The 13,804-nt window shown below is 37.7% G+C and overlaps 2 protein-coding genes across 9 annotated transcripts in view; one reads left to right on the forward strand and one right to left on the reverse strand.

Annotated features, from left to right (window-relative positions):
- Positions 1-3,718: 3,718 nt before the first annotated feature.
- Positions 3,719-7,739, reverse strand: JRKL (JRK like). Its single transcript, XM_036859143.1, has one exon. The coding sequence runs from the start codon at positions 7,087-7,089 to the stop codon at positions 5,518-5,520; it is 1,572 nt and encodes a 523-aa protein (XP_036715038.1). The 5' UTR covers positions 7,090-7,739; the 3' UTR covers positions 3,719-5,517.
- A 77-nt stretch (positions 7,740-7,816) lies between these two features.
- Positions 7,817-13,804, forward strand: part of CCDC82 (coiled-coil domain containing 82) — a 29,670-nt gene continuing 23,682 nt past the window's right edge. The window contains exons 1-5 of one of the 8 annotated variants that reach the window (XM_036860780.1): positions 7,886-7,904; positions 8,181-8,340; positions 10,108-10,191; positions 11,484-11,604; positions 12,752-13,485. In XM_036860780.1, the coding sequence (XP_036716675.1) occupies positions 12,766-13,485 (720 nt within the window). In that variant the 5' untranslated portion in view covers positions 7,886-7,904; positions 8,181-8,340; positions 10,108-10,191; positions 11,484-11,604; positions 12,752-12,765. The other 7 variants (XM_036860787.1, XM_036860784.1, XM_036860786.1 and 4 more) reach the window with 7 other exon arrangements.

Here is a 13,804-nt window from a genome sequence, read left to right on the forward strand (position 1 = left end):
TTCCTCATTACTCTACCTCTATACATAGTCTTGACCTTATGGTCCATGAAAGGAGCCTGTTATTCTCTTGTCTCTACATCTACTCCACTCACCTTGCAAATTTGTAATCTTGTGGCTCTCAACTTTGGTTGCATACTAGTGATTCTCTGCAACATAAAAAAAAATACACTGTAACTACTCTAAACAAATTGCAATCTGATCCTTTCAGAGTAGGACTCATGCATTGATATTTTTTAAAGCTCCATGGATGATTCTATAAGAATAACTGCAATTGTATACTTTTGTTTCAGAAAGGGCTAATTATTCACTAAAAATGTGCACCTTCCCCTTCCATTGTAAAAAGTCATAATTAGGAAGCAGCTGCCTAGTTAGGGAGTTATTCCTGAGCGCCCCCGTATCAAGGTAGGGCCAGGTGATGAGTGCTCATCATTAGAATATGAACAGAAATAATGCGTATCATTTCTGATAGAAGGAAGTTAAGAAGCAGTGTATATTCTTCATTCTCTCTTTTCCTATCTACTAACTGGATGTAGAAGACTCTAGGGGGTCTAGCAAGCACAAAATCACAAGGTGGAAGGAGCCTGGGCCCATGAATCACAACTTGAAGAAAATCACACTTCGACCAAGTTTTATATCATCACAAGATTACTCAGAGAAACACATGTATTATAAGTCTCTAAAATTCTGAGGTTGTTTTCATCAGCTAGAGTTACCCAGATCAACAGAGAAATTGGTATCTTGAAATTGGGTGCTGCTGTGACAAAAATCTCAAATGTGTGGAATTAATTAGTGATCAGGAAGCAGGCATCAGGGAAACAACTAGCAGAGGCTGGTAAGATGGACTAGCGGTAAAAACATTTTTCAAGTATTACCTTCAATAACTTGGAAAGCAGACTAAAAACCTGTAAGCTTGTAACTCTACAGCCATGGTTCTCAACTGGGGATGATTTTGCGTCCTGGAGGATATTTGGCAATGACTGAAGACAGTAAAACATCATGAAAATTTTAGTTATCTTTCAAGACCAACTCAATTGTTATGACTTACTCCTCCTATCAGATTATACTACCTCATGTCACTCATATCAGAATTAGTCTTGTATACGCACTCCATCAGAATGTGACACAATTCATTCTCCCTTTTTTTTTACATTTGTCTCCTCCTCTCTATTATAAGTCTAATGTAGTCTAATCCATGTATCCCATATATTGCCTAGAATGTCTTACACACAGAAACAATACAATTTGTGTTTGTTGAGTACACATTTGTTGACTGAATATATACTATTCTTCAAAGCATTGATTCTACGGTCCTTGATCTCATAGTCCAGTATTGAGATACACATCAAAAAAATCACTTCACAATACAAGTCTTACAGAATCTGAGGTCTTACAGACACTAGTTTTCACGTTATTAAGTGTTCCCAGCGACTGCTACCCTCTGGGCATTCTTTCACCCCCAACTTCTAATTGCATGCGACTAGTTACTGTGTAAACTTGCCAGCTGCTTTAAATAGGGAAAACAGTTAAGAGTACATTTCTAAGGAATGTATTCGGTCTAAAGAGTTTGAATGATAGTCTTTTAAGGAGGTTAACGGTTGGAAAATAAACTCAATTTTAGTACTTGAGTAGCAACAAGGGTACGAAAAACAGAAACCACTACGGCTATCCATAAGGAGAAATGGTCAGAGGCAAGGGCATCAGGAAAGGCTAACTAAGAAAGGAGATATATATATATATATATATATATATATATATATATGAAAAGATAATTATCTACTTTGATATTACAGACCAATATAGATTAGCTTAATTTGGCACTGTTTAAAACTCCTTAGAGCATCTAGTTGGCTCTGACATTAGGATGCTAATGGACAGTTTACTATAGATGGAAAGCAAAACAACAATTTAAATTTCCCAGATACAAATCTGGACTTCTGAAGACAGGGTGACTGGAGACAGATTTGAGCTCATAAGCATGCAGGTAATGGAAATGGATGAAGTCACTCAGGAGTAGTAAAAACCAAAAAAAGAAAAGCTGAAAATGTAGAGGATATACAGAGTAGAAGTCACTGAAGGAATTAATAAGCAAACTAAATCATTATGGTTTCCTCACATAATCCATATCACATTATGTTGGCTGTTTTATATGAGTTTACAATTAAACCAGATGGCTTTGTTTTTTCTCAAATACATCATTTTTCCACCTTGATTTCAAGATCTTTAGTACATGAACCACTCTTCCCCGTCTTTATATTTTCCTAAATGCATCACCCCCAGTAGTCAATGAACTTTTGATTCACTGAATTTAAACCTGGCAAGGAATTCCACTCCTTTCACCCATCCACCCCCCAAAAGCCCAAATCTCTCATAGAAGGGAAGTTTCTAAATTCCTGCATCAATCTCTGCAGGTAATCCTACCCTCACAGCATTCTTGGCTACTAGGAGTGTCGGTTTAGAGAAACATTATTTAGTTGATCAAGGCTTATCAATGGGAAAACCTGGTAAGGCTAGAGAGAACATGACTCTATGGCTAATTTCTTAATAGAGCAATGGAAAGCCAAACAGCCTTCAGTGGGGCACTGAGGGAAGAGGCATTAGAAACTAAGACTTTATGACTTTGGGGCAGATATGGTACCCAAACAGCTTCTGGTGTCATCCACCAAATGGTCCCAACTACTGATCAAATGCATTCAACTTGGTGCTGACGGCTTAACATTCCAAAGGTGAAAAGGAGAAAAGCAGAGATTACAGGGACCATCTACGAATGAGCAACACATACCAGTAACCTGGGACTAGGATGTTAAAATTCACATCATTACAAAACAAACCTCCCGTAGGCCACATTTCCTTTTAATTTTCTTCTTCTCATCTAACCACCCCCTCTTTTATTTGAACCTAACAGTCATTCTCTTCACCATATCATCTCATTTGGGGGTTTATTTTTTTTTCCCCTTTGATCTGTATGGATCTGAGTGTATACATGCTAATGTGCCTTTGGTGGTAGTGGTTTCCAACAACTGTGGGAAGGCAAGACTTTCATGTTGGGACTATACTGTGCCAACTCTTCAATTCTCTTTGAGATTACCTCATGAACTAAAGAGAAAGGTTTGCATGAATTGTTTTCCCAATGGTGGGTTTTAAATTGCTGAAGTGAGAAAGGATCCTCACTGAGCATGGCTAACCAGAAATCAGAAAACAGATGATCCCAATTTCAAATGCTATTAGGCTGTGGATAAACAGGGAAATGGAGAGTAGTGCAAGAGGAAGGCTAACCTCATAAAAGAGTAAAAGGAAAGGAAAACTGCTGCCACAAGTGCACTGAAAAATAGATAAGTAAATTCAGACACCAGTGGCAGGTGGTGGAGGAAGGTGGCAAGGAATAAATGTTGAAGATTGGAAAGGTTAAGAGGTTAGCCTAGGTTGGAGAAAATAAATGTAGGCTTTGGCATCAAATACCTGGGTTTAAATTCTTACCTGCAGTCAAGTGATCTTCAGCAATTAAGAGTATGAGCTGAGCATCAGTATTTCCACCTAATTCATAATTTTAGGGTTACTGATATAAATACACTGCTTAGAACACAACACGGTATTCAGTAATTGGCAGCTTTTATAATTATGTTTAAGGATAGAAGAGTCCAAAACAGAACTTTTAGTCTACCATTGTTGGCAGCTTTCAGAAAAGAGCAAATAGCTACAAAGCAAAGAAAGAAGAGCCAGTCTCTCACAGGATAGAGAAAGAGTCACAAGATTCACACTCAAGGCCACAAAACAGTGAACCTTTTACTAGATATTAAAGTTTAAAACCACACAGCTTAACAGTAACGTTAATTTTACCACTAGGTGGCAATGATACAGCTGAATTTCACTGACAAGGTTAATTTTAAAACAGTGAGCAAATCCAGACAGAAATTCCAAGAAGCTTTTTAGTACATATTTTCATTTTAGAAAAATGAAAAAATTTTTATATACAATTTAATTTATAGCAAAATGTGTAATTATCTGATTCAATATGTATGTTAACGTCTGAGGCAATTCATGCAACAAATACAATTTTTAAGCAGTTCTGGTCACAGATAAGTCTAAAAAACCTAGACATATATCATGAAGAGAACAGAAATTATGGAAAGCTACAAGTATTTTTGAAGCTTTAGAGTTCTAAGAAAGTCATTATAAAATGCAAAGTATTTCAATGAAAAAGTTAAACCTTTCAAAAATGACTGATAGAGAATTCTTTTTTTTTTTTAATTTAGGGCCAAAATATGAAATAATATGCAGACACTTTGCTTTTAAGTTACAAACGAAATTAATATTCATATAGGTAAAATCTTTTCCATGTCTTGAATAAACCTACATTGTTAAGCAAGTTTATCAAAATTCTGACAAACGAATTCAGTAATACCTTTTTACAAATGTCAAAATAATAAATGATGAAATTCCTTAGAATCTAGCACTTTCCATAATTATTTTTGCTTTCTTCATAAAACAGATAATTTACAGCTTATTAAAAATAAAAACTTTATTCATTTCTTCTTTTCATATCAAATAAAAGGAGAAGGTATGACGAACTTTTTCAAATTTTAGACATTTTCAAGTGCATAGTAAAAAAAAAAAAAAAAAAGAAAACTTTCAAATACCCAAGATATTCCCTCACATATAGGGTGGGAGCTCACATCACCACATGTAACATTATAAAACCTGTACTATAATTAGATGAATAAATAATAAACCTATACTGTTATCCAATTAATAATATAATTTTAAAAAAGACCCAATTAAAACGAGCCTATTTATTCCCTTCGTACAAATAACCTAACGTTCCCCAAATTTTCAACTCCCAGTTTCTACAAATAGGTCAGAATATCTTATATATAAGCTTTCCAATAGTTTTCTAATTTAGCAATCACTTCCTATATTTACTTTACTTCCAGAAAAAAGTCCCCCCCAAACAAATGTAAGAAAAGCATGATTTCTAAGTTATTTTATTAATTCATAGATCAGTTTCCCCTTCATTTTGAACTTCATTTTGAATTATTATAGATCACCCTGAAATCTAACAATATAGATATTTCTCATTCCATCAGTGTATACAAATATACAAAACAAACAACCACTTAAGATGGTTAGCACAAAGAAAGATTACTGCGGCAGCCCTCACAAATCAAACAAAAGATTTCAGGAAAGTGCTCAATCTGTTCACTGTTACCTGTAACTTCTGCTAGAAAATTTATGGAATGCCACTGTCATGGAAGGGATATTTGTAGATCTACAAAAGTGAATACATACGTTATGTGTAATTTATACCTATACAGAATCAACTTCTGATTATCAACACAGATAAAGGGACAAGAGACAGATGCTGCAAAACACATAATCCTCAAACCACTTCAGATACATTTTTCGTATCTGTATTTCACAGGGCTGTGTCTGAGAATTCAGAACACAAAGAAAATTAAGCCATATTGCAGAGGTCAAGAGTTACACAATTACCAAAACAATGGTAATGCTGATATGCCATTACTAACTTGAGTTTGTCATCTTCTGCTTATTTCTGATGGTGGCTCGAAGTTTACGTATCACCAGTCTATCAGGCAGAATCATATCACCTTGTTGTTCTAGATAATCCAATAAATTTTCAGTCCATTGGAGAGCAGCTGCATGATTAATATGTTTCTCTGGAATCAGTTCTATTTCCTCCTCCTCATTTTCACTGGATTCGTCTGTCTGGCCTTGTGCTCTTCTGATGATTTCACTGTCAGTTAAGACTTCATAGCCTGGTTCAGTACTGTCCACTTCAAGCCATTTTTCAATGTTCTCAGGAGTCACATTTTCCAATCCTTTGGTGTGTTGTAAAATGGTAGCCACAGCAGCCACTGAGATATCTTCTTCATCAAAGTCCAGGCTTTCTTTTTCCTCTATGGTAGGGAGAATCTTCTTCCATGCTCTGCTAATGGTAACTGGCTTTACTAAATTCCATGCCATTGCTATTTCATAAAGTGCATCTAGCAGAGTTAGTTTCTTCCAGAATGATCTCAGGTCATTGCCTTCTTCCAAGTTGTTCTGGAGAAGACCTGCACGATAGTTTCTCTTCATTGTAGCTATGACTCCCTGATTTGAGGGCTGAATCAACGAAGCCACATTAGGTGGTAAATATTTAGCAAATATTTGGCCATCATCTGACCTCAGGACGTTTTCATTTGGATGTGTTGGTGAATTATCCAACAAGAGCACAGCCTTTTCTTGCAAGCCTTTGGATCTTAAGTGCTCGCGAACTTGTGGCACAAAGATCTTATCAAACCATTGTCGGAAAATGGAAAGATCCATCCATGCACCTTTTTGGCTGAAATAAGAGACTGGCAGGTTTGAGGTGTCAGTTGACTTGAAGGAGCGAGGTTTCTTTGCTTTCCCCACAACACAAAGCTTAAGTTTGTGTAAACCTGTTGCATTGGCACAACACATGATAGTGACTCTTTCTTCAATTGACTTGTGCCCAGGGGCTGTGCATTTACCTTTGATTACTGAAGTCCTGGAAGGCAAGCATTTCCAAAACAGTCCAGTTTCATCTGCATTGTAGATCTGTTCCGGTTGCAAATTCTCTCGTTCAATAAAGTCTCGAAAGTTGTTGCAAAAATCTTCCACAGCTGTCTCATCTCCACTCAATCTTTCGTTTCTAATATTAATCTCTCTAATGCTGTGCCGCTGCTTAAAACGTGTTAACCAACCGGCAGAGGGGTTAAAATCACCATCCATTCCCAAAGCATAAAAGAAGAACTCTGCCCTTTTTGCACAAATTGGTCCAGACACGGGATTCCCTTTTGCTCTTTGCTGGTTGAACCATTCCAGCATTGCTCTGTCCAGTTCCTCATACATGGATGGCTTCATAGATTTCCTCTTGGCCAGAAGACTTGTGGAATCAGAACTGCTTGCGTAAGTTATAATCTTTTCCTTATTTTTTCTTATATCCCGAACTGTTGTCTCGCCAATTCCATAAATCACTGCCAGTTGTTTGGAAGAACCTCCGTCTTCAAGTTTCTTTATTATATCAAGCTTATCTTTAATAGTTAACACCACACGCTTCCGTTTCCCTGACATGGTGAGGCTCTGGGACTCAGGGACTCACCCCAGACTCACACGGAAGCAATCCTCTAAATCCTGCCTTCTCTCACAGACTCACTTTAACACAGCCTTACACACTCAGTCTTTCAACCTTACCAGGCACCTGGTGGCCCTGACCCCTCCCCTGGCTGGGCTTGGCTGGCAAAGAGACGGCAAAGGACGATCAGAGGGGCGGAAGTCTGAGAGAACAGGCCTTTAACTTTAAATGGGCAGTAGAGGAGGCCCCAAGTCACCGCGGATAATCCGGATTACAAACATTTGTTTTATTCCCCCAGTGGCCGCGAGAAAGACTATAACCCCACCGTGACCACAAGCCTCCTTCACGCCCAGATCCCGGGTCAACGGCCGTCACTAACCCCCGCCACACCCCAAAGTTACAGCAGAGAGCGGAAGAGCCAGGGAGTCGGGGACTGGCCCCCTTCCCCAGAGGGACGGTTACGCTGGATTCCTTTCCCAGCAGTCAGCCCCTTCCACCGCAAGCCCCACTTCCCCGCGTTGGCGTACTTAGCCTACACAGTCCTCCCCGTTCTTCACTGCCCGCCGAGCCCCCTCTCCCCACCTCAGTTGGAACCAGGACCCCGTAACGCTCCCTGCCTAACGCGCGTCGACCGCTCCTCCCCACCCCCACCATACGCTCCCGGAAACGCCCCCTCCCACCGCCGACCCCGCCCCTCGCCCCTCCCAAAGGCGGGACTTCCCCCCGTCCCCGGAAGGAGGAGGAGCGTCGCCAGTCTGGACTGCGTACCTGGGCGGAGGCAAAGGTGGAGGCGGAGGCAGAGGAGATTTGAAAGGTGAGGGCGCGGGGCGGGGACTCGCTCCCGCTCCGGCTGCTAATGGTTTATTAGAAGGGCGGGGATAAAAAATTACCGCCGGCGCTCTCGGGGTAGGCGGGATGGCTCGCCTCTGCGCGTCGCTCCACTTGTGGGCCGCCGGGGCAGAGCTGCAGTGGGCGGGGTGCCAGTTCCTTCCGCGAAGGGGAAGTGGGCAGGGCTGATGCGCAGGGCTCCACGGGTGATTTCGCGGGTTTCTGGCTTTTCCAAATCCTTGTTTGTTTTCTGGGGGCCGAGCTCCTCTAAGGTCCGGGGGTTTGCGACGTCCCGCGCACGTCATCACGAAGCTCTGTCAGAGGGTCCCGTTTCCTAGCTACGGTGCCCCCTCCCTCCTGGGGGTGAGTAGCAGACGGGCGGGCGATCTGCGTCAGGTGTCTGCGTCCCGCCGAGGAGACAGGTTTGTAATCATGAAAATGACTGTGGTGTTAACTCCCGAGAGGCTCTGTTCCTTCCTAGGCCCCTCAACCCTGCTGAATTTAGCGAACCATCTTCAGTGTTAAAGATTTTAATGAATACTATAGTTGTCGGGGAAGGCAAGCTGGCAGGATCCCCTCTATGCGAAATTGTGTCGTACTAAACCGTAATTCTAAGTGGGGGACATTGGCTTTCCTCCCTTTATGTTTCTTCATATTTTCCTATTTCCCATTTCTGTTTTGTTGTGCTGCCCTGTTTTCCAGCCAATGGAAGAACTATGACAAATTTATTCACAGCAGTGCGATAAGAACAAAAAAAGAATCATATTCTGTAGCCCTTAAATCATGTATTACGCTGGCTTGTTTTGGTGTCCCAAGTAATCTCGTCAGATTGTGAGCTCCTTGGGAGCAGAGACCGTGTTGTTGAATTCTAGAAACGCCACAACTCGGAGCATGTGCTGGCACATAGTATACATTCAATGACTGTTTCTTTGGTTTATTAAGGTTTCCTCTCCAAACTGTCATATAAAAGGAAACATCAAGAGGGGTAATGTTTTACAAATAAGATGTATCCCTTCTGGTGGAATTTCAAGTAATGGCTGGGGTTCCACTGCCCTTCAAATTTTTAAGTGTAAACTACCACCTACATTGTTCATAGGGCAAGTCGATGATTCCTAGTATGAATCTTTTCTTGATGAATTAACCTCAAAGTCTAGAATAAAGGATATTTCTTCTGATGAGAAATTCAGGTGGCATCAAAGTACCCTTTTTAGTTGTAGAGTTACCGTGCTAGAGAAAGAACACAAGCCTTATGGGTTATTGCCTTGACATTCTTTGGCAGACAAGATAGTATGTGCTATTTACATGATTTTAACCATGAAACACAAAGATGTGATAGTATTGATCATCTTCATTCACTTATTTAATGCTCTCTGTTTGGAGTCTCTTTTTCTCTTTGCCTAAAAGGTAAGGTATCATTAAAGAAGCTTGATTAAACTTTCATTTCAAAAAATTGAGTGTATACTCAGCATATATAGAAATTACATCCATTTGCATGGATTATTTTCTGAATGAATTCTAATGATCAAGAGATACCTTACCCATCAGCCTAGCTTTATCTTCTCATTTCTCTCCTCAGGTTCAGTTCACTCACTTCCCTCTGTCATCCTTCTTCCCTCCCCAGCTCACGCAGTAAAAGTATCCACATTTAAAAAGAGGAGCCGACCATAATCAAATTATCTTCCTTTTCAATGACAGATTTTTTTGACATTATTGATATAAACAGCAATTTTGAAATGTAAGAGACGCCCTGGAAATTTGGCAGTTGGCCAAATGAAATTTGTTTACATAAAATTTGCCTCCTCAAACATTCAATACTGCAACTTTCCAAAATAAATTTTTTCTCATCAGAGACTGCCTTTCTTTGGAATCTTTACTTTTTGACTCAGTGGGGAATCCCTTAAATTTTGTGATCAGTGTCATCAGTAAGGTGGCAGAGGGAAGTCTGCAAATTTTTATCTCTTTTGCACATTCTTTTCTTGCCTGTTAGATAAATAATTTACAGAAGTTTCTGGCCTCATTCATGTGCACTAAAATTCAGTTACATAATTTAAAAAGCATGTTTGTAAACTCTTAGTCAAACTGTTTTAATGATTATTTTCAGAAACTAAAATTTAGCCTGAATGAGAGATAAAATAATGACTTTTTGAAGGCATAACTTTTCCTACCTTGTACAAATATAATATTGGCAGCAGTCATTGTGTAGCACTGGACGGGGAATCAGGAGACCTGGTTTCTAATCCCTGCTCTGTCACTAACGAGCTGTGTGATCTTTGGTAAGTCATTTAAACTCTACATCCTTGGCTTTGATTTTTATAAATGAAGATAGATAATATCTTCCTTTTCAGATCATTGTCAGGATTTTAAAATATATTTGAAAATGCACTGAAAATTACTATACATATAGCGTTTTTTAATAGCTTAACTCTGTGCAGTCATAGGTATTTGAATAGTGTGACATTCTTAATCATTTCTATCATTGTCATAGGAATCACCTCTTGAAATGATAACTGTCTTTTGCACATGGTATAGTTTTGTAAGATAATCATCTAGTGTGTATGAAACTGCTTTTGAGTTCTAATAAAATCATCTTTCACTTTAATATTCCTCCTGTCCATACTTTAGTGTATCTACTGAGGCCATATCTGTCTTTTGTTTTCATAAACTTGTTTTCATTATTTCTCCCAATTCAGACAGATTTATTAAAAAGCCTTACCTTCTTATTGTAGTGTAAAGCACATGCACAGTTAGCTTATGCAAATTTATAACTATATATGCTTTAAAAATACTTCTTTGTACTATATGGCTTCAAAATATAACCTGCCTAGTTTATCTGGTGTTTAATAAAAAGAAAAAAAACAGTAATCTGTTTAAAACCTGAAAGAGAAACTGGGGGGACATATTTTGCAACAGTATGGTATACAATAATCCATACTTTGAAGAGTAATATAGAGAGCTTTAAAAAGAGTAATTTTGACCACACACAGATTTATTCTTTGCTGATTTTAATATAAACCTTCTGTAAAATGCAACCTAAGTGTAATTTCAAATAGCGGAATATTTGGTCTATGGACTAGGATTTGGTAGATCACTGTTACAATGCTGAATGTATCTTGTAGCAGTTACTGTCATAAGGTCGCCTACATTATAATTTCTTGTGTATAATCTTAGCAACTGTAGTTGTTCTGATTTTATATGAGTTGTTTACCATTATAGAAGCAGTCACATTGCCTTATAAACATAACAGAATTTGTACAATGAAATGGGTGGTATCTCCCCCCCCCCAACTAAAAAGATAATCATCTTGGGAAGCTATAAACTTGGTTCAGTAACACCGCCATTGCTCAAAAAATTTTTGGCATTCTAGTTTTGGAATTACCATCAGAGTTTGCAGCACATTTAAAAAATTAATAGTACTTAATCTTCATCTTTTCATATTGCCTTTCATTTCTGGAAGCTGGTAACAGTCCCTTATAACTAAGACAAGTGAATACAGTGGATATTTAAATGTCTCTTTGGGATAAAAAACGAAGTGTGATTATTTTCATATTTTTTGAAAATAAAATAGAAAATCTCCAGAATATTCTGTGCCATGGTGGAAATATTGGAACAATCAGCCTCATAATGTGATTTCTTTGAAGGAGACAGCACTCAATTGAATACATAAGTTCTTATATGCGTATTATGAGGTCAGTCTCATTGCATCGTGATCATATTTTTATTCTCCTTAGCAACCACAGAAGTACATATGTGTTACCGTTTCTCTAGTTAAATTGTCTCTAATTGTTCTTTTACTGTATACTTGTGATAATTTTGATGGAGTTCACCCTTTTCTGAATCAGGAACTTAGATCATTTGTTTTCCTTCCCAATACCATGCTCTGCTTCACCATGAAACTTTTTTGTTTTTTCACCTATGTTATTGGATTGTTAGTAAGTTTTCTATTGGATTATATTGTATCTTTAACTTTTAATGGTTTAAAGCCATTGCCATTTTACTAAAATATATGGAGGCTGAAATCTTGGTAGATAAGTTATCGCTCAGTTTTGCACTGTTATCTATTTTGTGTCACTTAGTACTTTATTACTTTCTTCATATAAATGTTTAACTTTTATGTTATAATTCATGTAATTTCTCTGTTCAGAATCCTTCTTTGCTTATGGGAGGAATCATTCTGTAATCCCACCCTACCTTTCTATACTGGTCTCTTTTTTCCAGCATAAAGCCTTTTTTCACACTTTTCGGTCACACTTATTTACTAAACATGTCATGTTCATTCTCAGTGCCAAAGTTTTGACTTTATCATTTTTTCCTGAAATCCCTTTGTCTTTCATTGTTTCTGTTCAAATGTAATCAATTCTTCAGCGGTCTATCAGATCATATCTGTTCAATAAAATTTTCAGTGAAACACTTGCTATTTTGATCTTCCTGCATCTTTACACTTTTATTGCAGTTATTTTTTTATCACTTATTTGGTACTAAATGAATACTACCTTGCATTTTTCTTAATTATTATATGTTTCTATGTTTTAGTTCTGCACATGGATAGTAATAGTCTGAAGAACAGGACCATGATTTTTGTATGAACCTCTTTCAGCACAACATACAACATAATTCAAAATAGATGTTCATATGATGATTTCATAGATGTTCAATAAATAATTTGTTGCATAATTTGTTATGCAAATTATGCAACCATCTTCACTCAGATATTTCATGTGATTTTACCTTTGTGAACCATTTAATAACACCAAATAAATATAGTTTGTACCATAAATGCATTCATTGTTGTAATCTGGTTGTCATTATTATATTCCTAATAACTTTATTTTGTAGAAGCTTAAGTGAAAATGGTACATATTAGAAGACATGAAACGAGGAAAAATTCTAAAACTCAAGAGTGTGAACAGAAATCTCGAGTGGATTGGAGGCGGACTAAAAGAAGTAGTCTCTCACAATTATGTGATAGTGATGATGAGCTTGACAGTGATGAGGAGCTTGATAGTGATGAAAGTGTTGACAATAATGAAAGTGTTGATAGTGACGAAGAACCTGATAGTAACAAGGGGCTTGATAGTAATAAGAAGCCAGAAAATGAAGGAGAGCTTAAATTAATTGAAGTTGAAAGTGAAGTAAACAGTAGTAAGCATCTCATTAACACTGGCAACAGTTCGACATACGAAGAAGAAAAGAACAAAACCAAACATGGAAGTATTGACTTACCAGATCATGAAAAGCATTCAGGTCAAGAGGAAGATGATCTCAACAAACACTCTGGACAAATACCAGAGGAGGATTTAGAAGAAGAACACATCAAGCGAGGGAAGAGAAAAAGGATCTCCTCTGTGATGTACGACAGTGATGAAAGTGACGACAGTGATATCCTAGTTAGAAAAGTGGGCGTTAAACATCCGCGTAGAGTGGTTGAAGATGAATGTTCTTCAGTGGAGATGGAGCAAAAAGAACCTGAAAAAACTTTAGCCACAAGAAAGCGAGAACAGCTCCAGAAACTGCAAGACCTCTCAAAACAGAGATCTCGTCAGAGACGCAGTAGTAGTAGAGATCTTGAGGTGTGTTATATTTTATTGGTTTTGTTACTGTTTTTAAATTTTTATTTAAAGTATTTTATAAAAATCAAAGTGCTGAGTCTGTTCTATTTCACAGTAATTCCAAAATTTATTTTTTAGTCAAGTTTCCTTGAACATGTTTGATTGCAGTATTGTATCTAATAATATTATTTTTTCATGAGCCTCATTCTTTCACTCTTTTTTAAAATTGAAAGACTTTTTTAAAATTTGGTCTTTCCTGTTTTTAATTTCTACTTATCATCTTAATGTCGATTTTAAACATTTTATTTCACTTACCAGGGTATATTATCTTCTTCCTAAT

Source organism: Balaenoptera musculus, chromosome 8 (assembly GCF_009873245.2).
Source record: "Balaenoptera musculus isolate JJ_BM4_2016_0621 chromosome 8, mBalMus1.pri.v3, whole genome shotgun sequence".
Lineage (NCBI taxonomy): Eukaryota > Metazoa > Chordata > Mammalia > Artiodactyla > Balaenopteridae > Balaenoptera > Balaenoptera musculus.

Coding starts and splice junctions, on each gene's coding strand:
- JRKL (XM_036859143.1), bottom strand. CDS start 7,089: ATGTCAGGGAAACGGAAGCGTGTGGTGTTAACTATTAAAGATAAGCTT.